The following is a 25,635-nucleotide window of genomic DNA, read 5'->3' as shown; positions in this document are numbered from 1 at the left end:
TCCCCAGGCGAAAACAGCGAATCACCAGTCAAAAAAAAATTTGTCAGTAATTTTAGTGTTCTCTAGTAAGTACATATTTAATGGTATAATGGTGTAGGACTTGCAAAAACATTACTCAAAGAGATAATATAAAAGTGGTTTTAGTAGGATTTTGAGAACATTCACAAGCACGAATAAACTTGTAGATTTAAAAACCTTCATTAAGAATTGATGACATGGCCACATTTGATTTACATATACTAAAGCAAAAGGGATACTGAGATACTGCATTGGGTCTTCCAGAAGATGAAGTCTAACATACAAATAAAAAATAAAATCTACATCAGCCCAGGGAAGCTTAACTGCCCAATGACTGAAACACACACTGGTTCACGATATTTATTACAACCTATTGCTTTAGACAAACCTGCTGTATGGTTAGTAAACCCAAAGCACATTACATGAAACAACACAAATGTACAGCACAAGCCACATCTCTGTAAAAGGTATGCAGTGGAGATGAACAGAGGCACAACTTTAGTCTTGTAAGTAAGAGCACAATAAAGATCCTCATACGTGAGTACAGCTCTCCTGGTAACAGATAATGAAGGTAAATAAAAACCATACTACCAGCACTAAACATAAGATAGGTAAAAATCAGAGTAGTATTGTTGTATCTGTATACAAAGAATGCAGGGTCTTTTTAAATACCCTCTCTTCATTCTCTGACCTGTAAACACAACTCTCCCAAACCATCTTCCCTCCGTACCTGAACTAGTATATAAAGATCTATACAGAATGTGCAAATCTAGTGTAAGTATTTTTAGGCTCTCTTCTTCAAATAGAAGAAATACAGGTTTAAAAACATTAACACCACAGATTCCCTCTACCCAGCCTCTGCAGAAAGACATCAGTAGCAATACTGCCCAAGACATCCAAGTCAGAAGTAGCAAAATACCGGACCAAGAAATCCAGAAGAATGCATGAACAATAAATACAAATGCATATGAAAAAGGAAAAAACAGTTAGCAAGGGAAACTATTAACACTGGCAAATGAAAGTGAATTAGATTCTTGTCAGCTTACAGCAGATCTGTTCCTAAAAAGCACTCACATGATTTAAATAAACCTATGTTGTTAACTGAGATTCAACTACATCTTAGGCAGACAAGATTTATTCATCAGCCTGTTCATTAAGATGTAACTACCAGGTATCACATGTCATGCTCCATAGGACTTAATAATGGCAGATTTACAAGTATTGCTAGACCAGGATGTTGGGAGTCAAACAGCCACTCTGTTGGGTTCTTTGCTGCTGCTGCTTTTTCATTACCACTCCACAGATTCTTTCTGCAACAAACATTTTGTCCCTCATACCAATCTGCTACTGATTAATGTTTCTGAAAAAATAAGTTAAGACAAAAATACTACAGTCTACAGCAAGTATGATACAATATAGTTCTTGTGTTAAGACTTCTGGCCCAAGAGTAAATTTAAGAACAGTACCAGCCTGAGCAGAATGCAGTTCTAGAGCATTTAAAATACACAGATGTTGAAACAGTCTGGATTTTACTTCAGTGTTGGAAAGTGAACCAGAGACTAAAGAATTTATATACAAAAGTCTCAAGCATAGTTCAGAAGCTCAAGCAATAACTAGAGTTCACTCCTTCCAGAAATTGCCTTACAGGGTGTTCTTTGCTTTTTGCTGTGAGTACAGATGTGAACTTCTTCAAATAGTCTGAGCTTCCACTCACGCAAAGAGTGAACACAATCAGTGCAAACAACACACAAGTTAATTCAATTTCTAGCTCTCAAACTAAAATAAAAAGAAAAAAAGCTTCTTAGTGGTATCTACCATTTGTCTGACAATCTCCTGTGTAACAACTTATCAGAAGGTCAGGCAAAACCACTGAATATCAATAGAGAGTCCTTTGGCCAGCAATTAAACATTTCTGTCACTGAGACAAAAGTTACACTTCCCATGTCTAGAAACAGACACAAAAGCCTCCTCTACAACAAAGACCTGGTGATCTCCAGGCAATGCTGATATAACTGCAAAGACTTTCAGGGAATTTTCTTTTTTTGAAAAAATATTTACATACAAGGCCAAATCACAACATTGCCACCCTAAGAAAGTATGTTTTATTGTAAAACTTGATTTGTGCTGAATGTCCAACAGTTGTCTAACAGTTCATTTGCAAGGCTGGAGTGTATTACAAAACTCACTACAAAAGTCAGTTTCTGTTCTTCATCTGAGGACTGAGAGGTCCAGTGTAGTTGCCAGCACTGTAACAACATGGTTAAAGTCATTTTCTAGTAAATCAATACTGATGGGTCAGTGCACAGATAAAAGTGACTTCTACCCAGTGTAAGAGAACCTAGCAACAAGCCTCAAAAATCTCAGACACATCAACTTCTTTAGTCATCAGTACTGAATTCCATGTGAATGTTGGGATTGTTGACCATGACAAGGTCAGGTGTCCAGTGTGTTGACTTCTTTGGAGCAGAAATAATGCACAACTATTGCATTAGGGTATCGAGCAAATGCACTGTAAAGAGAACAAACACAAACATCAGCTGTCAAGACAAACAGTTTTCCATATTTGAACAAGAGCATCCAAGTTGTGCAGAATCAAAGAGACACACATGATAGTGACACTTTTAAAAACTACAGCCTGAATATATTAAGAGGAAACAGACAAAAGAATTCTATGGATTTTGTAAGAAGTTTGCTTGGGGTTTTTTAAAATCTATTTTCATTTCTGTAGGCACACTTTACTTGGAAGTCACTGGGAACAAGTTAAAGACTGGGGGACATGCTTGCACTTCAAAATCTTGTTGAACTTAACAGCACTAGAAAAATTCTAGACAGCCAAAACAATATTGCATATGCAAGCTTCAATTCTGATGCTACATGCTGCATGCTAAGAGCAAAAAATTTAATATGCATAGCAATATGTTTATTAAAATGTTTTGGGAAAAGAACCTTTCCCTATCATTGTTAATGCTACTGATATCTCAGATGGGCTCACATCAAGAAGAAAAAAATGACTAAGTCATGTAGCATTTCCCTCTAGTTGAAAGACCTAAAAACCAAGTGCAAATAAAATCTGCATTCTATATTAACCCAAAACTACCTACTAGGAATGGTAGAAGAAAAGTTCAGATTCACAGAATATTCTGAGTTGGAAGGGACCCACAAGGATAAGAGTCCAACTCTTAAGTAAATGGCCAGTACAAGGATTGAACCCACAACCGTGGTGTTAATGCTCCAACCAACTGAGCTCATGTCAGGGTCATTGGCACCCAAATCATCAAGCAAATTAGTTCTACTTTTAAACATCCTATCATATGTAGGCTACAAAACAAACCAGTCAGGGAGCCATAAAGCCATCAGATACAGGAAACTACACCTGTATCTTAGCTTAAAATTCTTCGTATCATCCTTCTCAATTCTAGTTAAGAAGCAGGTTCTTAGAAAGGCAGTGCTCTTATGAAGTTTTCAAAATTCAGTATGAGAGGCAATTTTATGCCTTCTAGAGTTGTGAAGTAAGAACTCTTAGGAGTTTCCGAAGGGATTTTATACTCCTTTGTTGAAAGGAGGATTAAACTATTGCAGCAAATTCACTGACCAAAGCTTTGAGGTCTCCCTAACGATCCAACTGATTAATATAATTTGTAATTCAAACACGCTTCAAATGGCTTCCTCATACTGCTGTTCTCTCTGGCTGTATATACGTTCTGTTTTCCAACATTCTTAGTTCAAGTGTACCAGATTAATATTTGACTCAGTTTACCTAGCTCTCTCACCTGTTACCTATCTTCTTTTTACAAACAGTGCACACCTTCTCCTCTGTAATAATGCACTTTACTTGCTGATGTAAGATCCGCTCTTCCTGGACCTAAAGAAGAATAAAAATCCAAGCTGCTCAAAAAGCAATGCCACACCTTGGTCTGATGAAACTGCAAACCATCACAATGTTTAACTGTCAGTGGCCACATCTACATTACCAAGTTGTGCAGCACACAAGAAGCAGGTCTGTAGAGTAGAGCAGATGGTATTGAACACCCAATACCCACACTGTATGAATTGCAAGGTTTTACTTTCACCTTAGTCCACAGACTAAGGCATTCTAACCACTGAGGGGTGTTAAGGTGAACTACTGAACTGCTTCCTCTGGTTCTCTTCACTTGAAAGAAATCCAGTCCAAGCTGAGATGATTCTGCATTGCACACCACAGCACAGAGAGCAAAGACAAACACCTCATCCAAACTAAAAGGAAAGTGCACACCATTTCCTGCAAAAAAGATGTTCAAGCTGCATGGTTCCCATTTAATTTCAGGTGCATTACAGCACCATCTAGAGGACACCCATCCCCTAAAAGGAACAGTAAATTTAAATATTGATCCTATTTTAAAACACTATTCCATTAAATAACAGGTGGTGGATGCTTACCCTCAGAAACTCTGCATGGAGAAGATTCTTGAGCACTTGATTAAATCTTTTCTTCTGAGCATTTTCTTCAAGGACTTTCTCTAAGAAGATGCGAATCTCACTAATCTGTGTATTTGCTGGGAGTAGGTTTATAGCCTGGAAGAAAGTTAGGAATAGTTAAAAAGGAATAGAGACCAAAACAGAATAGAAATTGACACACTTAGCTTGACAAATCCATTGACTTGCCTACTCCAGTACCTTCTGTAATCTCCTGCCAACAGCACAAACTGAGTACTTACAGGCCTGACTTACCTTAGTGGTATCCAGTTTGCTGTGGTGCAGTTCCAAAACCTGCAGAGCAGCCTGCAGATTGGCTTGAGGCTCCAGCACTTCCATCTTGATCGGTCCCAGGCAATGAACACTGGGTGGGGAGAGATACATGCGGAGCAGGGACAGATAGACCTGCAGCACACGAAAGGAAAGCTCTGAAACCACTGCATGTATCCACAACTGGCAGGGCTGGTAGAACCCAACAATGGTACTAAGTTGTACCCATGCCATCCAAAATTCTGAACTGCTGATTTGAACACCTCTTGATATATGCTAAAATCCACTGATACTCTCAACAAAATCCACTGTAACACTCTCAACAAAAAACACCCCGCAATCATCCAGTAATCCCTAAATTCCACCCCGCAATCATCCAGTAATCCCTAAATTCCAAGAGATTATACGTAAATTCCCATACACTACACAAACCCTGGAAAAGTCTATACAGAGCAAGAACTTTCAAGTCTTGAACAAAGTATGAATAGCCTTCTACTTCCTTACTGAACAAGAAGCTACTTACATCTTTGTTGCCATCTTTGTTTCTGTCATAATGTTTATGGCAGTAGCTAGAAGAATCAACAGAAAAGAATCAAGTCAAATACAGAAACAGTTATAGAACCCAATGAATCATTTTACGGAAATTAACATTTAAATGCTCTGACTACTGAAGTCATCCAAGTTTGGTGACAGCACATCTGATTCAGATCAATTCATCAAACTGCACAGCAGGATTACACCCTTTACTTTGCATTACAATGCTGAGAGAAGCAAAGTTTTCTGCAAGCATCCCACTTCCAGTCAACTTAAAAAGCCTTAATGCAGAAGCCAAATTTAATTCAGCTGTGTAAGAAAAAGGGGGGGAAAAGATCTCTCCAACTAAAAAACCTATGTGTGGATATATCTAATTAGTGTATCTGAATCACAAAGAGAAGCTGTTCATTAGTGTACACTACACACCAGGGCTGAATTCCCTCTAACAAGCATTTGCTGAAAAAGCTTTAAAAACAACTATGTCAAACAGGCCCCAATGTTCAGATATACCTGCCAGTGTTGGGTAATTCTGTTTTTACCTGAGTACTTCTGATTCACTCAGGAGGTTCCCTAGCACATAACACGTAGAAAAATGCTGTATCTTTACTAAAGAGGATTCTTTTTAATGTGGACTAGTGAACGTCTCTCCAAACAGAAAGGAAGCAAAACAACACACAAGTTCACAGACTAAGGACAGGTGGAAAGTAGTAACTCATTGATGATGGTCATATTGCTCTAAAGCACAACAACAGAAGAGCATGAAAAGGCAAACCTCAAGGGACAGCAGCATCATCTGTAACAAACAGATACCCAAATGAGCTTAGAAGTCAAGAAAATGTGATAACCCGGATGATCCCGAAGACTTAGTTGTTTGTGCTCCACATATATCCTATCCATACACTACACATCCTATCCATATGGCAGTAAGCAAACTAAGTCTTGCAAAAAAAAAATTTTTAAGTCCTTACTTTTCAGCCATATTGGTGTCCTTCAAAATATGAACATAAATAAACAGAGCTTGCTCATGCTTCCCCATACGACCCAAGAGCAGAGCACGTTCTTCTAGGAGACCTAGTGATAGCATGAAGGATTAAATCAATAGTTACACAGAGAAATTACAAAATTAGTGACCAGACTAACAGAAGGAATTATTAATCTGTGCTCAGGCTACAGTTTAAGTCACACTGAGACTGTAAGTCTGTATTTCACATCAGTCTTCTCAGAAACCTTTTATGAATTCTTAAGTAACCTTAAGAAACAACAACCTTCAGATCTATTAAGTAATTCAGACTCATCAAAAAGTTAGGCTAAATAGCTGGGAGATACCAGAAGGTCTTAGGTCAACAGTTACAGGAATCCTGCAGAAACTGGTAAACCCAACTGTGCCAGCAAACACAGAGTTAGTATACACACCAGTGGCCTGCAACTACAGCTACAGTCATCTTCTTTATTTCTAGTTACCATGATTCTATGATAAGTGAGGAAGTTTTGCTGTACAATGCAATAAGCTAGGGTTTAATTAACCTATGGAAACAGAACTCACCATCAAAGGGGAAGTCACTAATAAGTCGACTAGGTTCATACCAGCTAGACTTCTCCAGAAAAAGAAGCAGCTTTTTCCGGTAATCCCCCAAGTCTCCTCCTTCCTCCCCAGCAGGCACTGGAGCTCTATCTATATAAAAAAAACAACATAGGCCAAATTATTACAACCATTTCACTACACTAATACACAGAAGAAGATGAACAAATCACTATGAAGAGGAACTAAATGGTGAGAGAACTGTTACACAGGTTGGGACTGTCATGCACCTGCCAAATTAACTTCAGCTCCTAAAAACACATCAAGTGGCTGGTTAAAGCAATACTCAAGTTATTCAAAACCCTTCCCTACCCTTAACACACAGAAGTCAGAGAGCAGTAGCTGTCATTCCACTTAATTGTGAACAAAGCGTTGCTTGATCCCTTAAGATCTCTGAACCGGCAATGAACTAGACTGCCCTACAAACCCACAGCTTCTGTTTTCCACTTCCCTCCATCACTTAGGTATCTTATGCTGGATGTCAACAGGGAAGGCTTACAAAAATATGGAATATGAAGGCTCCCCTGTGCTGTCCCCTACCCCTCATCCTCCCACCAGAAAAGGCTAAACATACCTGCAGGGAAAGAACTGAGATATTCCTTCATTAAGCCCTGCACTTTCTCACAGTACAGCTGGATCAGACAGTTGTGAAAGTCCGCACCGGTTTCTTCCCAGACATGAATGATGTGTTCCTGTAAATACATGTTAAGGCTCAGCTGTAGACACTTTCTCTGGGAAGTAATTCATTATAAGCAAGCAACATGGTTGCCTTTACCAAGCTTGACTTCAGGATTTCATGTATTTTAATTATGTTTTCTTTGCACAACTTATGGCACAGCTAGTACTCCGTGAGACAGCATCAGGCTCCAACTCCTGGAGAACTAAAATCTTACATGTAACATTTTGCACTGAATGTAAAATGCACTAGTAGAGATTGAGTTCTTACCAGGTAAGGAATAGCCAAGCTTTTAAAATTTTCTACCAAGAAACTGAGCACTTTGTCACGTGGTAAAGCTTCCACTTCAGGGAGGTCTTCTGTAAATATCTGTTAAACAAAATCTTATTCAGAGAATGGTGATTTTCTTTTTTTTTTTTTTCAAGTGCCACAGTGTATTTTCTCTGAGGCACTGAAGCCCAGCATATCATCATGTGTCCAAAGAGTAAGCACAAGATGTATAAAAAACAACTGAGCAGCTTACTCAGGCACTGAGAAGTTATTTCACATCTGAAAAGATTAACAAACATCCCCACTTCTGCCTTAGCGAACACTCTTCTCTTACAGAGCCCAACGCCTCCCAAATACGGGGAGTCAATTTTATAAGCAAATCAACATTTAAATACTCCATTAGGCTCTTGTGCAAAAGTGTGACATCAGTAACACGAAGTGTTGTGTCAAAGGTTCCTAGCTATTTATTACAATTATAAGGTGTTCCCAGAATGGAAGAGCATAAGAAAAAGTGAAAGATTGACCTGCTCTATCTACTGCTAACATTAGCACAGCACTGAACGCAGAAAATACAAATTATGTCTTTAATTGGATTTAGCATTAATCAGCTTCTTACAATGAGTTATCCCAATTCCATTTACTGTACTAAGAATCTCAGTTACAAGGAGCCTCTTTCAACCACACTTACCTTCAGTCCATCTTCAGGAAAATCTCTCAGCACCCAGACAGAGTAGGAAAATACCAAATGCAAGTTCTCTGTGCCTGGAATACAAAAAGCAGCAGTGCTCATTGTTAAAATCCTAAACATCTATCTACTCACAACACAAACAGATGCTTTCAGAGCCAGTAAAGCTTAATTTACATGAAGAATCCAATTGTTGCTCAAGTCAAGCAAATCACTGATTCCAAGTTAAAGCCACAACTTCATTGCTTCACAAATATGATTTCAAACAGAAACAAAGATAACTCAAATAGTAAGTGTCATCAAATGTAAAGAATTCAGCCCAAAACCAAGATTGGTTGCTTTAACCACATTCCAAAAGTCTTCCCTTTCAGCTTGTTTTTATTAGGGTAGGGAAAGCACTGTACTTTTCACTTGTGTAACTTTCATTAGTCCATTTCCAGCCTGTCAGTTTAATGACTTCTATAGCAAATGGTCAAATACTTTATAACAAGTAGGAAACCATCCTAGTACTGAAGTAGCTAGCATAGAAACTACATGACAGGTAACAGCTTCTCAGCTTTTAGCAAAATGTAGGACTTGCCCCTTTAAAAAGAATACTATTTGGTCAATCTGGTTCTAAATACTAATAAAACATGTTAGGAAAACATGACTTTCCCCTCACCCTCCTGCTCAGAACCCCTGAGGCATTCACTGCCTGAACAAGGCAACAACTATACAAGAAACAGAAACTTATAGCAACCCTATAAAAAGGCAGGCATTGTTTGCTCTTCTCCATCCCACAATATTTTAAAAAAGCGGCATCTTCATATGAGCAGTATTAAATAAATAAATAATGCAGATGATGTGCACTGTGAAATAAAACAATTGAAATAGTCCCCAGAAGAGCCAATCTCAAAGTTTCAGAAACAAAAGTGTGACTTGGTAAATGGCAATAAACTTGTGGGTCTAAATTTTGCAGAACTCTATTAACTCTTCTCTGAATTTACAGGGCATGCTGGCCTCACAGGGAAAATTTTAAAAAAGGACAGGACAATCATGGAAGAAAGTTCTCATGTAAAACAGAGAGTCTTAACTCCTTATAAAGAAGTGTGACATTAATTAGAATAGCTCCCTGCCAAAGCACTGATCAAGCTGCCTTTGTTGAAATCCCAAGCAAATCAAACACGAAGTTAAAACCTACTCAAAAGAGTGAAAATGTCAGGAGGAGAGGAAGAGGTCATTAAATAACTACTAAAGCTTACTGATCATTTTACTAAAAGGTCAACACATCACACTGCACCACAAAACGGAACAACTGGCTCCCTCAGCACATAACATTTATCTGCATGGGGCTTCACAGAAGTCACAGGCAGGGAATTTCTAAACTGCCTCAGCAACAAATCCTTCATTTAAATATGAGCTATAATAGGAAAAAGTCCTGCATAACACTGTTTTAAAAGATAAAAGAATAATGCAACACAGAAAACTATCTACCACCCCATCAAATACATAATTCTCCTGCACACTGATAAAGCATATATTTGATGGCTGATCACACAATCAATGATTAATATTTGCTTTAATGCAATAAACAATAAGTGCTTATTCCATTAACACAAGGCAAGTATCAAATACACATCAGTAATACAAACTTGATGACTTAAAAGACCATAGCTACAAGCCTGGAGGAATTTGTAGTTACTTGAGAACCACCTAAGAATATTTCATTAAATGCCCTAATATTGATAGAAAACAGTCAACTAAAGAAGAGTTTCTACTTCACTCAGAATGATAAATCATCACTGGAAGAAAATTCAAATAACTATGGCCCATTTTCTCCCAGTAGATATTTTAATCAGAAATAAGGAATGTGTTTCTCTAAAAGAATTACATTTCAACAAAATTTGAAACCCTTGAGCTAATACTTGAAGGTTGCATTATGAAAGAAATCAAACAAGATAACAAGGATACCCTTTCAGCTTGATAGCCTCCAAAAAGCTGCCAAACAGTAGAATAACCACTAAGCCCAACAAGAATGATCACAAAAATACTGCTCTTCCTCACACTCACCCAAATGCTGCAGATATTGCACTGTCCTCTCGTGACCCTTCAAAGGCGAGTTGGCTTTCTTTGACTGATCCACCAGTACCTGTAATGCTTTCAAAACAAAAGAAGTTCATTCCTTTGTAACTGCTAGTTCCAACATGGACCACAAAAAAGTGCATTTTTCCTGTTATGCTACTAAGAAAAAAACAAGGTTTATTTTGAACATACAGACCAAATTGTAAGAGGTTTAATCACCAGATAGCAATTAAACATTCTCTTCAGAATACTGCCTGCTCACTGAAGACAAGTCAAAACACAATACAAAGAATACATGCTTCCACTCCTCCTCCTCTCCCAACCTCATACTTACCTTTCTCATGCAGACCTTTTTTCTCATACAGTATTATCAGCTCACTATATTTGTGTGCCTTCTTCAGCACATGCTCACTCTCCTCAATATGGCAGTGATTGTTCTCCAGACGTAGCAGTGGGGCCACCAGTGCTACATTTGTCTGCAAGCAAAAAGGGAGCACTTAAACTTCACTGGAAGTGCACCTTCTGAGTCTATAGTACAAAGTACAAGTTAGAAGTGGGGACAGGGGAGGAAGGAAGCCTCACAGTATAAAAAAAGTAAGAAATGACAGTTTAACATCTAAGGTCCATGTTAATTTCCATAATTTCGGGGACAGAAAGAAAACAACATATCAAAGGTACTCCCCTATAAGAACAGAGGTCAGGCTTTGAAAAACATCGTAAGAGCCAAGATCGTACTTTCTTGCATTTAACAGTACAAGGCAATAAAAGCATTCATTAGAACTTCAAAATACACAACCACAGCCACTTTCTTTTAACAGAGGCAGCAACCAGGAACAGACACATCTGCCTCATTCCATGAAACTGCTTCCTGACCAGTGAGCAAACTAGTTAACACTCAAATTTTACAATTCATTTCTAGATCAAAGACAGACAGTTGTGTGAGAATTTCTGAAGTAGCTCCTTATCCTCCTTCTTAAATGTTTCAGTCTGAAATTCCAATGGAGCTCACGTGGCAAAACCTCTAGGTCACAGAGAAACTCACATGCAGGTAACACTTTAACAGAGTGGTATCAATGATTTGTAGCAGCTTCTTTTTGGATTTGATTGTGGGTGTTCCTTCCATGAGGGGTGAGGTACTGGACTGATGGTCAGAATCATTTAGCTTCTTCACTAGCTGACTCCTTTTCTGCAGGACATCAAATGAAATTTTAACAGGAAAAGGCCATGGATTTCTACATCTCACCTCAGTACATATAACCCACCAACTACAAAGACTAAATTAAGCCAATTTAATAACTTGTTTTAATCAATTGTTTCCCAAAGAATTTTATTGTTACTAACTATTCAACACAAACTTTACAACCATAGGCAGGTGTATACATTTGTTTTGCGTATTTATAGTTTTGCAAAATGTCCAGTCTCTTGAGAAAATTGTCAGAAGGAAATTCTGTTAACCTCAACAGACACTTTAGAGAAGTCAGGAAACATTTAAAACATTTGGATAACAATTTAGATTTTGCACTACTAGGCATAAAATCTATTCTCCTTCAGACACATCTAGTAAGGACGGCAACCAAGCAATTCAGGTTCCAGTTATGACAAAATAAAGAGGGCAGGAAGTTACAGTACCCATTAATTCCTGTTCCACCTTTTACTGCATGCCCTCAACCTATCTCCTGGAGAGAGTGCCCTTCATAATAATCACTGAACAAAACAAAAAAATGAAGTGCTCAGGTCCTCTTCAGAAGGATAAGAGGAATAAAATACTGGACTCGTATTCAGATCTGACTCATAAGTAAATTTTGTCCAGTCACACGTGATGTTTTCCACATATCTGTTCCACTTCCCCTGCTTACTCAGGAGCTGCTGCCGTATTTTCCAACCATGAAGACAACCCATTACGGCTAACATGACAGAGCTGGAGTAGGTGTACTGCTTCCTGCTCATCAAAGATTGTGGGGTATGCCCAGCCCCTGCCCTGGAGGGATGTCTGCTGAGATAAGGAGATTGCACAATCGGCCAGCAGGACTCCCTGGAAAGACAACCACTTCTTTGGTCACTTCGAGAAAAGACAGACCCACAATCCTCTGGGAGACCCTATGCAGATCCTTTGTAACCCATTGGCCCTTACCCTCTGAGACCCATCCCCTGTATCCCTATAAAAGATGGTCTTCTGCCCCTGCGAGACGGAGATGCTCGCCCGTAGCTCCCCTTCGCCGGAGTATGGATAATAAAGCTACCTTGTGTGGAACCAGCCACACGAGCCTCTCGTCTCTCACTCTGGTCTGGCCTGGAGGCTGCCCTGCAGAGCTGAGCTGAAACCACGAGCTGACAATCATTAAAGAGCTGACAGTCTCTGCACGGGCCCTCCTGCCAGCAGCTGAGGGAAGACACCGGGCCTCGGGAAGGCGATTCCTTTTGGGACCATCTCCCCGGACCAGTCACCTCTTCCTCGGTGAGAGCTACTGACCCCTCACCAGTTGTAATAAAAGATAACCAACAAAGCATGCTAGAACTGAATAACCCTGCTCTAAAACCAGGTAGAGGAGCACTCACTTGAGTTAGGTAGTCTATCAGAGCTAAATGTGCCTTCTCCAGCTCTGCCCCAGAGAGCCCTGGCAGGGGGTTGGGATACTGTAGCTGTTTCCTGTAATCTGTGGGCAGGAGGTCAGGATACAGACCCATCACATGAGTGGGATCTACGCAAAAAATAACTAGTATTAGTAACCATTCATATTAATTTTGCAAACTTAGAGCAAGCTTATCTTTCTAACAGAGAAGTCTGTAGTCTACTGGTGCATCCACAAGTTTCTAGAGCCTAAACAAAATTTGTTCATTACAGAAAAGAAGCTGTACAATGCAAAAGAAGCAAGAGAAAAATGTGTTTCCAAGTCCAAGCATGGGAACTTCCAACCTGTGCATTTGGCACACTTGGAGGACAAGCCATTATTATAATCTTACTGCTCTTCTTGCAGAATCCTACTATTAACCACTCTGACAGTAAGACAGGATTTCTAGGAACAAGTAATGTTTTAAGAGAAGATTTACTCTGCTTTTGAAAAAAGAACTAAATAGTACCATCTGTAACTAATGCCAAACTGTTTCCAAAGAGTTTAAGCAAATTCAAAATTACTATCCTCTAATTCAAGCTCAAAATATTTTGAGTTCTTAGTCCTTGTCTTTCACTGTAGTTTTCCTAAGTAAAAATTATAAGTGTCATGAAAGTAAGTTCTAGGTTTAAATGCACATGAGATGTCTGTCACCAGTAAAAAGAATCTCAGTCTTAAGCACTGTTCTACGACACAGTTCAGTCTTCAAGTATTCTTCCAATAGCCCTAGTACGACTCAGAGGAACAGCACCAGAGACTGCTGTGACTTCCAAAAGCACAGAAAAGTTTCCTGGTTTCAGCATCTTGGCTAACCCAAGGCTTAAGGGGCCGCATCTGAGTCCAGTGATTTTGCAAATCTACAGATGTTCCTTACTTTTCATTCCAAGCTACAAGTAGGCTTTTAGCAGCTGCTGAAACATTCACCTTCAAAGGGTCTGTGCACATGCTATATATGCTTTAAAATACCCTAGAATACAAATACATTCTGTAAAAAGGGCAAACTCCTGATTTGATTTCATTTACTAAGTGCAGTTAATTACGTATTTCATTGTGTTTAATTGTGTAATTCATTAAGTTATTAAGTAATGAATTACCAGCTCCACCAAAAAATAAATAAATAGCTGCCTAGGCTATTTGGTGTTCACAGGTGACTGATCTGCACAAGATAGCACTGTTTTAAACTAAAACAAAACAGAAAGCAAACAAAAAACCCCATAAAATAGCCACTGAGTTTGATTTCATTCCTCCTAACTGCCAACCCAAGCATTTACCTGTACCAAGCTTGGCAAAAACTTGCATGGATTCATCAAAACGCTTCTGGCAGAAAAGGTTGAAGGCAAAGAGGTTCTTTATGTGGTGAATTTGTTGTCGCTTCTCACTATCTGAATCATCTTTCATTTCCTGCATATATACAAATTAACAAACATTAAAAACTCTTGGGCCTCATATGAGAGAGAAACACCCTAGAGAAATAACAGGAGCATTATCCTGTGGAGAGAAGAAGAAAAAAGATAATCTCTCAAAGTGAACACTGATGGTGACTGTGTTTATTGTATCACTGAGATAACCTGAAGGGTCTGAGAGCTACCTTTGCTTACCTATATACCTGCTCTGTCACAGCAAATGGCTCTTCACTCATTTGCCTTTTCAAATTTTTTTTCCAAGTCAGCAATTCAAAATGCAATTAATTAAGGGGGGTTTCCAGAAATCAAAAAATCCTAATACAGTAAGAGCAGTATAATTAGAGATACTGCATCAGCATCTCTAACAGATTATTGTTTCAGGAGTAATATTACCAAAAAAAAAGTCATGTGACAAAACAAAACTCAGAACTCCAAGCTGTTTACATGCAGTCTGAAGACTTTGAAGTCCAACTGACTTCAAAATCTAAAAGAAGGTAACCGATTTAACAGCTGAGATAATCTTTCATATACAAGATGATTTCTCAAAATCTAAACCACAATAAATCAATATGGAATAATGGCAGCACAAAACTAAAACCTCACTTAAAAAAGTCTAGAGTTTACCAGTTTGTGCGAAGTGGACAGCTGGGAGGTTACACTGACTGCCTGATTAGTGGACTCACTACAGTCAAGCAGATGACAAATATCCTTTTGTGTACTTTTGCACAATTGCATCCAATGCAAACTCAAGTTTTTGAGTACTTACTGCCAACTGCAAAGCCAACTCAAACTGTTTGTCCTGCAGAAGCTGCTGGATCTGTGTGGCTATGGACACTGGAATGAGCCTCCAAACAAAGTGATTACTTGCCACATATATAATGTTTGTGCTGTAAACAAGACAAAAAATGTCAATTATTAAGTTTCAGTGCTGAGAAAGAGGCAATACCCTATCTTAAAAAAACCAATCCTGGTTAATACACACATGGATCAATCCAAGAGCAACTGGAGCATTATTGCAAAGCAGAAAGAAGACTGTAGCTCCAGTGTCACAAATTCTTAAAGACACTCAACTCTATCCTTTACTCCTCAAGGTATGGCCTCCACCAATCTCCATGAAAAGCCCAGCAGGCTGCTTCAATGGTACATCTTAAGATGAGAGTTAGAAAAGCTGCTCTCCTGTCAGTTTTTCAGAGTGCTACATACAGCCAGCCAGCCTGACAGCAGTGACAATGAGTTGGATCAATACCCTCCAGAGGTGATGAAGCGCGGCCTCTGCAGCTCGATGCTCTGCACCAGCAGCCGGGGTTCGAAAGTGCGGATCTCCACGTACCTTGGCAGGACAGCAATGATGTAGGGAGGCTGGTGTTCTAGTCATGAAACAAGGGAAAAATTTAGGTTGATTGTTCTCAAGCATTCCTTGAAACAAGCCATAACTTAAGGCTTCTCTTCAATTTTTCATCCCCTTGAAACATGTCCCTTTTTCATATTCAAAACAAAACTCAATGCCTGACACTGACAGCAATTTGCTAACAGACTACTACCAAGCCTTTTGCTCATCCTTCAACATAAGGAAATTCTGAGGCACCCAGGTGCCCAGAACTAGTGTTTTAACACACTATCTTCCATTTCAGACCTTGTCCCTTTATAAAAGACATGGAATACACCTATTTTATAAGGAGAGAGGCCCACAGACCACAAGGAAAGAAGGCTAAGAAGCAAAAACAAACACATGAAACCTTCCCAAGAGTACAACTTAGAATACTGTAGAAACTGTCACACTCCAAATCCAGCTGGTTTCAAAATACTGGGAACATAATGATTTTATCACATACAAAAGAGTAAAGAATCAAAGTTTAAAAAAACCAAAACCAAACTGCTACTTCTCACCCATGGCTATAGGAATATCTGTCCAATTCAAGGCACATTTCTGAGTACAGACCCCTTCTTCATTAAGCACAACTGTTAGATCATCTTGGCCAACTGCAACTTTTCCATCTGCTACAGGAGCTACCAATGGTTCCAGCTGCTTCCCTGTGGGAAACAGTTCTTTGATAGATCCTTTTCCATCCACCTAGGATAATAAAGAACAAAAAAAAAACGTTTTGCAAAATAACCTTTTATTTCAAAGCTGCGTAATACTAAAGCAAAAACCCCTAGAGGGATTTGCCCAGGATAATCACTAACAGGACAAGTGCAAATTTAAAGAGAATCAATAAAAGTTTCTGGATATCCTAATTTATCCTGCTTATACATCATTCTGAAATAAATTATTACTTTTGTATCTGAGATAATGTACTCCTGCTACTGCAGTAGCAGCTGAGCACATCACTCATACAAGTTTATAAAATGCATAATAGCACAGCAACAAAATCAGCTGAAGTGTCCAAACACCTCATTTAGGCCAAAACTTTTAACACTGTTTTATTCTGGCATGAGTGAGCACTGCCACATAAAAAAACTAACTATAAGCCTAGAAACCTGCCCAGCCTTTTTTCCCCTGTCCTAATTGCTCATTCTTCTGGTCACATGCTATAGTGGGAACTGAACACACAAAAAATTGCTGCTTCATGAGCTGATAATAGTAGCAACCCAATGCCACCAAAACAGAGAATCCTTCTTCTACTCCAGCTACACTTCCCTTCTACTGCTTCCCTTGCATTACAGCTCAAGCATTTAACATATCAACAGCTAGCCACCTGAAAACACCATCATAAAAACATGTGTACTTTTCCTGCCTATTTAGTGAAATGAAGCTATTCAAGGACAGGTCAGCCAAGCACCAGAGCCAACCTACAGTAAACACTTGAACAGCTGGTCTCCACCCTGGTTGCCTGGGCAGCTGCACAACTCCTATCACTAGAATGGCAGGAATCAACATTTAGGAGAGCACTGCAGAAAGGCATCCCTTCTTTTGTGAGCAGCATCAGTTTCAAGTGACTGTAAAAATTATGTGCAGTTTTCCTGTTGACTACAGATCAGTGTTGCCACTCATGTACGTACATGTACATGTGTGGTGCACCTCATCTTCACCTTATTTTCCTATAATATCTGCAGAAACCAATTGTAAAGGCACAAAAAACAACATAGCTGTAAATGAAGTCTAAGTGGAAACTGTAATATTAAATTAACAGTAAGTTCAAAGACTTTCAAATGAATTATTACAGTTCAGCTAGAGAATGAAAAATTAAAGAATGGTTAAGCTGCTGAGCTTAACCAGATGAGTTATTCTTGGTCTCCTCTTTTTCCTTTTAGAACTAATCTGGTATCTTAATACATTAAATAAAATGCAAACTGAGCTTACACAGACTGTTGCCAAACCAAAATGTATCTTCTCCAATTCCTTTTTTTCTGCAAGAGCTGTAAACACTGGTCTCAACAGCAACAAACAGAGGATCAGCTCCTGACAAAATATCAGTTTAAAAGGACAGGCTTAGACTGCCCCTTTCAAAACCACAAATATCAGGAGTACCAGCTGCTGTTTTTCATAAATCTATTAGCTAAATTCCTGAACACAGGAGCAGCCTCCATAGTGTCCACTGCTATCCAAATCTTCTTAAAACACTATTACATAGCCCCATCTTACCCGTATCAGGTAATAGTCCCTCTTGAAGCCTACACAGATGGAGTTTTCACACCAGGCCATAGACTTGGGTACATCAGGTACACTGAAGTCCCCCTGAGGAAAACAGGTTAAACTGGTTGTTATGAACAAAAAGCAGAAGTCAAATCTGGCAACACAGAGCGTAACAGGCTGCTCTCTCGTCGACATCATATTCCCCACCACCTGTGCCCAACACCTACTGCTCAAAGAATGGCAGTACTGAGCTAAAAGGCTGGATTCATGCACAGTGAAGAGGTGTGCTCTGAGTCAGACGGTCATTTTCTAGTACGGCATTGTAGCTGAAAAAGCCTCTACCCATTTCACTTTGTTATTTTTTACCATTCCAGCATTGACAACTGCAGCTCTCTACACTTGTCAGTAACTATCTTCTGACTTAATGACATACTTGAAAAATCCATAATGGTTTTGTAAGGTATTCATTCTTATACATTTCACTGACTTAAAAAGTACTACAACCAGAATGTTAAAATACAGGGCACGGCCATTACTTTAATTTTAACTGTATTAATGCCATTAACTGTGATTTCAAATATGTATTTTCACTTTTATTTGCTGCTTCATTGTTAAAATCTCTGCAGAACCAACCATCAATGTTTTGAAAGTCACCAGTGCCCACGTAACAGGGACTGCATAGCAAAGAGCAACTCCCCTCCCTGCTGAGACATCCTGGCTACAGAAAGAACACAACTCACCTGTAGTTCATGGAACTCTCTGTCCTTCCAAAAATAAAGCTGTAGCTTCTTGCGCACTGCCACACACATTCTCAGCACCTCTTCCCCTGTATCTGATTGCTGTGAAAACAGACAGACTTAACTCACAGGCACTCACAAAGAGGCAAGTAAGATAAGACAAGGCCAAAAGAAGCCTCTGCTAGAAGCAAAGCTGTCCACTGAAGAACAGCTTTGTTCATGCATGCCAGAAGGGCATTCCCTAAAAAGGAAGCATGGGAGGGGGAGGAAGGAGGCAGGAGAGGTGGCAGGATACTTAAAAATGAACTTTGACAGGGATTGTGACATCAAGGAAAGCCAAAAAATAAAAGAGCACCAAAGGCATACACACACAAACAGAAGATAAGTAGAGAGCTATCAGTCCAACCCTGAAACTAGGATAAATAGTTGGAACTCTATGCAGTATAGGAGAGGTGAGGAGATGGAATAACACAAAGAATGTGTTATACTAACAGACAAAACCGTTAATAACTTCTAACCTGTTGGAAGTCTCTTGACAAGAAATACTAGGAAAGCTAAGTGCCTGGACACACAAACAACAAGCCACTTTGCAATGACCAGATGTAAAGGTGTTTGGAAAGACATTACTTTTTATGTCTAGAAAACCCTATGTACTTCCTAGAAAGTTATTTAACACCAAGATCCAACAGGGCAAAAAGATAAAAAATTATGAAGAGCACTAAACCATCTCTTCTGACTACAAAAAAGGTGTCTTTTATGCAGGCTGAGAAACTCACTTAAATAGAAATGAGTCACTTAATAAACCAGAGCGTATGAGCAGAGAACTGTTACACCTTACAGAACCATTTTATGGCTTGAATCTATCACAACGGCTCTAGGACTCCTTGGGCCAATAAACAGAAACAAAAACATAAAAACAGCCAGTGACAGAGCTGCTTGCAGAAGGGAACACGATGAGCTAGTACACTGGCAATGCAAGGAAAGGGAACAGCTTTTATATTAAGCAGCCCTTTCAAAACAGAAGACAGCCAAAGTTAGTATGGGACAAAAATGCCTTGAAGTCTTGTATCAAAAGTTCTGTATCAAAATTACAATCACAACAGGCACAGGAAAATACCTTATCAAGCAGTGTAAGAAAAATAATTAAAAATTGTTGCCTTAAGCAAATGTAGTAGGTACTAATTTTAAAAAGCATTAGTACCCAAAAAATCTTCATCTAACACAAAATTAACAAACCTAATCTATACAGCAACATGAAAAAGGAATCCTTATTACAAACAGTAAGGACATCTGTGCAGCTGTATTCTTCCCCTTACCTGGAGATCACAAGTGAAGAGAGATGCACCTTTTGCCTTGGAAATTGTGGTGATTTGTTGAAATGTCAACAGGTCATGGACGTAAATGTTATTTTCTGTTTTAAACAAAATTCCAATTATTATTTAATATTTAATACATGTAGAGTCATTGCTAATTCAAATAAGTTACTGTATTTTATGTTTATATAAAAAGAACTTGCGAAACTAAGAGCTGCAAGAAAGGAAAAGAAGTGTTTTCCCAAAAGTTGAAAAATGCTAGGGCACATACAAATACAATAAATGGAGAAAAGATGACTAACACCAGCATTGGTAGAACTACAGGAAGGTACTGCTAACCAAGCAGGGGAAGGCAGAGTGGAAGGGACAGCAAGCAGGACAGAACAGAGCAAGTTCAAGATGGAAGATTGCATGAACAAAGACCATTTTGAACTGGCTTCTGAAATTAGTGGAAAGTGAACAGCTGAAGATGTAGGGTACTGTGGTCAAGGTTTTGTAGGCATGAGGAAGCAAGCAGCAGAAATCTACACATGCTGGAGCTGGAAAAGCCAGGACTTGGAGATGATAAAGAAGGGAGTAGTAACATAAGCAAAAAAAGATATTAGAAGATAGTAAGTTAAGAAATGATAACCAGAGCCAAGCAAACTTAAGTCTTCCACAAGATAGTAAAAGATCACATCTGCATATAAAGTGAATTTGGTGTAAGACATCAACAGTATGTTTGATACACCAAGCAAATTTGGTCAGAAGTTTTAGTTCCTATCATACAGTGCACACACATGCATGCATATTTGTGTACATACAGATGTCAATACAACCTGTATTTTACACAGACACTCTAGAGCAGGCAGGTGCTTCTTCATTCCTAGTCACAAATCAGCATTAAGGCTTTCTTCTCCAAGCTGGCTTACAACAAGCCAAGCTGTTTCTCTATCTATGCTACTTAATGCTTCCTCTGCAAAATGCAAAGCTAAGTTCTACACGACGACTTCTCAACAACCAGACTATTATGCAGGTGTGTGGAAAGGGTGCCACATTCAGACAGGTAACTGCATGAAGAAGAGCTTGTTAAATATTAAGACACTTTTCTTCACTTACCTAATAGACTGACCAAAATTTTAAATTGAGAAACAACATGGATCTGAAAGGGAGAATGCTGTTAGTGACTCCATTCATAAACTAAAACTCTGAACAAGACTTGATTATAGATTGTCTAAGAAAATCTCAAAATAATGAGAACAGCAAGGCAGTTTTCCATGCACAACCTTCCTTCACCTATTGCAACTCTTTTCAGTTACACTCACCTTTCACAAGCTGGCACACAGCACTAGCAACCTAGGCTAGTAGAAAAAGCTGTAACATTTGGTGTGTTACAAGTACAAAAGTACTTCTAAAGGATACATAGAGTGTTGCATCCTGAAAGAGGATGCATAATCTTTAAGGTGTTTTCCCACGAATCAATATAATCATTGAGTGCAAGTTCTCAAAAAAAAATAGCAGCAGAACTGGCAGTTACTTTATTTCTATATTTCAAGTAAGTGGAATTACATTCACATTCCTATAGGATTTCATCTGAAAGTCAAATAATACATTGCAGCCTGTTGGTGTATTACCATCATTTTTACAAATATTCTCAGTCAGAACAACTGAAGACTTATCGCTAACAAAAGCCAAAAATAAACCTGGATGTTCCAATTCTTTGGTTTCTGATTTAGCAATCAAACCAAGCTTATTCCTATTATGGGAAGAGAGGGCAAAACATCTGGCTGTTACACCCCAGGAGAATCTACAGCTTTGGGAAACTCTGTTAAGCATAGCAGAGATTGCAGATGTACATTTGATATTTCATTTATTGGCTGAAAACTGTCCCCACACCAAGAAGATGGTATTTCCTACCTGTTGAATCTTCTTTGAGAAGTTCTTATTGGATTTCTCTAATGTCACTTCAAACCTATTGCAACCTATCAGAAAAATTGAAGAGAGTATGTAAACTGAAGTTGCTCATGACTGTGTATATCTTACACCAAGTAAATTACAAATAATTATGAAAGCAAACTTGGCCACTTAACACTGGAAAAATGACACTTTAACATATCTGGGCTAACTTTTACATCATACCTAAATGCATCAGAGGGCCTTCTACACAGGTGAAAATGTAAATTACATTTCTTGTACCCAGCTGAGGGCCTCAACAATAGTTACGTTTCTGCCTTGCCCAAGTTTTACATTTCAAGCATTATATTTAAGTAATTTGAAACCCCGAGATACAAAGATACCCATGAAGACTTTATCCACACTAATCAAATATCAGTAACTTAAATTGCTAGGATGCACATCACTGCAAAGTAGAAGAGGAATAAACACTACACCACATGGGTTTAAAAGGAGTTTTAGGGAGAAAGACTTACAGACACTTTCTGATGACATAACCTCTCCTGGCATTGATGCAAAAAAGGAGAGAAATTTACCATGTGAGATAAAACACTAGCAACTCAAGACTAGCATGCTCCAATTGGACAGACAGCCTACAAGTTTCAGAAAAATCAAGCTGAACCCAGCCTCTAGAACCCACGTAGCTACAAATGAACATATTTCCAAGAGCTGAAGAGCCTGGAAACTTACATTTGGTGTTTACTTTCCTGTGCCAAGCTACACAATATTCCTGCGTTCAATAACATCAGTTTCTACATAATAGCTGGTAATGTGAAATACAACCTCTTTAGTGAAAACCAATTGTAACTAAACCAAAAATAGAATAGTTCTATTTGTGGCATTCCTAGAATAGACTATGAGCACTTAAGACTGTCAAAGAGGCAGGGAAAGAGTAAATACATGACAGAACTAGTTGGCAGGTATCCCTCTTCCCCATCTATGATGCTCATGGACCCACTGAATATATTTGCTCTTTCACTAATCCAGTCCTTCATTAAAAGATAACACACATCAAAACTCTGGCAATTGGCACGCTGCACTGCTTTTACACATATTTGTGCACTGTATTCGTAAAAATTACAGTAGCTTACTATAAATTTAAACACAGAGAAACCTGATATAAAACACATTTTACATACAGGAAATGCTACATAGGAAAAAATCAGCAAATAATCACACTTGTGTTAAAATGACTACAGCCTCCAAAAGTGCAGAAAATAAAAATAAGATAATCAACTTTTTTGTGCCGTTTTTAAAATCAACTTACCTACGTCTTTCTTGATCCTGTAAAGCAGAAGATGCCCTTGTTTGGTACCAACAAGGAGCCATTCCTCTACAAAGACAAGAGAAAAAGAGGCTAATTAGTTCCACAAATGCTACCCTTCACAGCTGTGCTGGTTTTGGCTGGGCTAGAGTTAATTTTCTTCACAGTGCCTATGATGTGGCTGTGTTACATTTATCAGAATACTTGGAAACTTGCTTCAAACACCAAGAAGGACTTTCTGTAATGACTACACAGTTCTCCTATCATCTCTCCAGTGGAAGTGCACAGAAGTAGCTTTAACTCTCAGGAGAGGCTAGGCAAAGATCAGGCAGTAAAACAGAATAAACAGCCTGGCCATCACATTCCACTAGTTTATACAAAGGTAAAGAAGCAAACCATTGCATCTTCCGTGCAATCGAAAGAGGCAATAAACTATTCTTCAGACATTATTATCTCTCAGAGAGGAACATTGCTACGTAACGGGAAGTACTGTCAGAAAGAAGAACAAAGAGTTTATGTGGGTTAGATTGTCAGTTTTTTTAACAGTCAGGTTTTTACAGTGTCTCTCTGAAACAGTCAGCTATGTTTGGAAGGACAGTGTCAGCTTTGCTTAGGTGACATTTGGATTGCTTGGACAACCAAGAATCATTCAAGATTTACAAAAGAGGGCCTTTATATACAAACTCTATGGCAGTTTCAGACTCTTCCTCTTTACAGCATTTACACCATACAAAAAGCATAGAATTTTTAAAGTGTCACGAAATATAACTGAATTTCTTCCTCACTGAATATCATATAGGAAAGCAGCATACAAGAATATTTCTTTCTACATCCAGTACTCCCTCATCACCAAAGCAATTTGCATTTTAGTAAAATCTTGTTTCCTGCAAAACCTTTCTTCTACTAGTTGGTAGAAAAAAAACATTGTAGAGATAGAGTTGCACGTCTTTTACAAAACCATACTGCTGTAAGTCTATATGTTTAGGCTTTTTTTCCTAGCTCAGCAAAATAAATGCTTTCAAAGAGAGAAAAAGATAAAAGCTGCAATGCAGGAATAAACTATCTTCACATCCTCTCCAGTACATAACTCTGTCATAAACAATCCATGTATAACTGGGGCATTATAATTCAGGATATAATTCTTAAAACAATTTCTTAAAACAATTAATCAGGGCCACAATACTATCATGTGTGGAGCTTTTTTAATTGCCAATTTTGCACGACGGTAGTACATCTGATGGTACCTGCTCAGGGCTTTGAAAAGCCTTATCAAGCCTAATCATTAGGACAGCTGGTGCAGTCACCTGACCAAAATCTTGACTCTCAAGTATGCCCAAAAATATAACCCTCAATTATATATCACTAACACGTGCAAACATATCGGAAATCTAAGACTTCAAGACACCACCAGCCCTCCAAAATAAATTTAAGTCAAAACACAGGGAATGCTTTTTAGCAAGAAAGTAGCCGGCCCAGGGTTACAGCCCCGGAAGCCCTGGCAGCCTCCTCACAGCCGGGCGGGCAGGGCAGGCAGGGCAGGGCGGCCCGCGACCGCCGGCACCCCCGGGAGCGGAGCTCGGCCCGGCAGCCCCCGGCACCGCCGGGACCCGGGGCACGGGAAGAGGCTCCCGCGGCCCGGCACGGCCGGCCCGGCCCAGAGAGGCGGCAGGGCCGCGGCCGCTCCGGGTGCCGCTGGCCGGGGCCGGGCGGCGCTGGCACCCACAGCCCGCCGCAGGGCAGGGCAGGGCAGGGCGGGGCGGGGCAGCCGCAAGAACGCCGCCCGGGACGGGAGAGCGGAGCGGCTCGGGCTGCGGCGCGGCCCCTCCGGCTCACCCCAGGCCGCCAGGCAGTCGATCTGTAGCGGCAGCTTCTCCAGGATCGGCACATGCTCGAAGGCGTCGTGCATGGCGGCGGCTCCTCCGGCCCCGGCTGCCGCAGCGCCCGACCCAGGGAGAGGCAGCACCAGCGGGGCCGGGGAACTGCCCCGACGGGAATAGTCCCGACGAAAGCGTCCCCGGCTCCCGCCCCTTCCGGCAGCGCCCGCGCCCGCCCGGGGCCGCTTCCGCACCACGGCCCCGCCCGCCGCGCTGAGCCCGCCCCATTGTCCCGGCACCGCCCCGCCCCGCCGCCGCGCTGAGCCCGCCCCATTGTCCCGGCACCGCCCCGCCCCGCCGCCGCGCTGAGCCCGCCCCATTGTCCCGGCACCGCCCCGCCCCGCCGCCGCGCTGAGCCCGCCCCGATTGTCCCTCTGGCGCCCC

The 25,635-nt window shown here is 40.0% G+C and overlaps 1 protein-coding gene across 2 annotated transcripts; it reads right to left on the bottom strand.

Annotated features, from left to right (window-relative positions):
* Positions 1 to 36: 36 nt before the first annotated feature.
* Positions 37 to 25,422, bottom strand: VPS39 (VPS39 subunit of HOPS complex). 2 transcript variants are annotated; one of them, XM_039552622.1, is made up of 26 exons: positions 25,211 to 25,415; positions 23,381 to 23,446; positions 22,590 to 22,616; positions 22,078 to 22,142; positions 21,280 to 21,322; positions 20,185 to 20,279; positions 18,872 to 18,970; positions 18,141 to 18,233; positions 16,445 to 16,628; positions 15,804 to 15,924; positions 15,324 to 15,444; positions 14,426 to 14,555; positions 13,102 to 13,244; positions 11,588 to 11,731; positions 10,880 to 11,021; positions 10,534 to 10,620; positions 8,488 to 8,561; positions 7,800 to 7,898; positions 7,428 to 7,545; positions 6,818 to 6,946; positions 6,243 to 6,345; positions 5,264 to 5,309; positions 4,726 to 4,875; positions 4,435 to 4,569; positions 3,789 to 3,880; positions 37 to 2,527 (listed from the first exon to the last, which is right to left on the bottom strand). In XM_039552622.1, the coding sequence occupies exons 1-26, from the start codon at positions 25,281 to 25,283 to the stop codon at positions 2,452 to 2,454; spliced, it is 2,655 nt and encodes an 884-aa protein (XP_039408556.1). In that variant the 5' UTR covers positions 25,284 to 25,415; the 3' UTR covers positions 37 to 2,451. The 2 variants fall into 2 exon arrangements, with proteins under 2 accessions (XP_039408556.1, XP_039408557.1); XM_039552623.1 differs by lacking the exon at positions 22,590 to 22,616 and having other exon boundaries at positions 25,211 to 25,422.
* Positions 25,423 to 25,635: the final 213 nt, after the last annotated feature.

The sequence above is a fragment of the Corvus cornix genome, chromosome 5 (genome assembly GCF_000738735.6).
Source record: "Corvus cornix cornix isolate S_Up_H32 chromosome 5, ASM73873v5, whole genome shotgun sequence".
NCBI lineage: Eukaryota > Metazoa > Chordata > Aves > Passeriformes > Corvidae > Corvus > Corvus cornix.
The sequence above is the reverse complement of the archived record's forward strand: the minus strand, read 5'-3'. Positions and strand labels throughout refer to the sequence as shown.

Coding starts and splice junctions, on each gene's coding strand:
- VPS39 (XM_039552622.1), bottom strand. CDS start 25,283: ATGCACGACGCCTTCGAGCATGTGCCGATCCTGGAGAAGCTGCCGCTA. Junction 22,143..22,589: donor TATGTCATCAGAAAGTGTCT/GTAAGTCTTTCT, acceptor TTTTTCTGATAG/GTTGCAATAGGTTTGAAGTG. Junction 10,621..10,879: donor AAAAGGTCTGCATGAGAAAG/GTAAGTATGAGG, acceptor TTGTTTTGAAAG/CATTACAGGTACTGGTGGAT.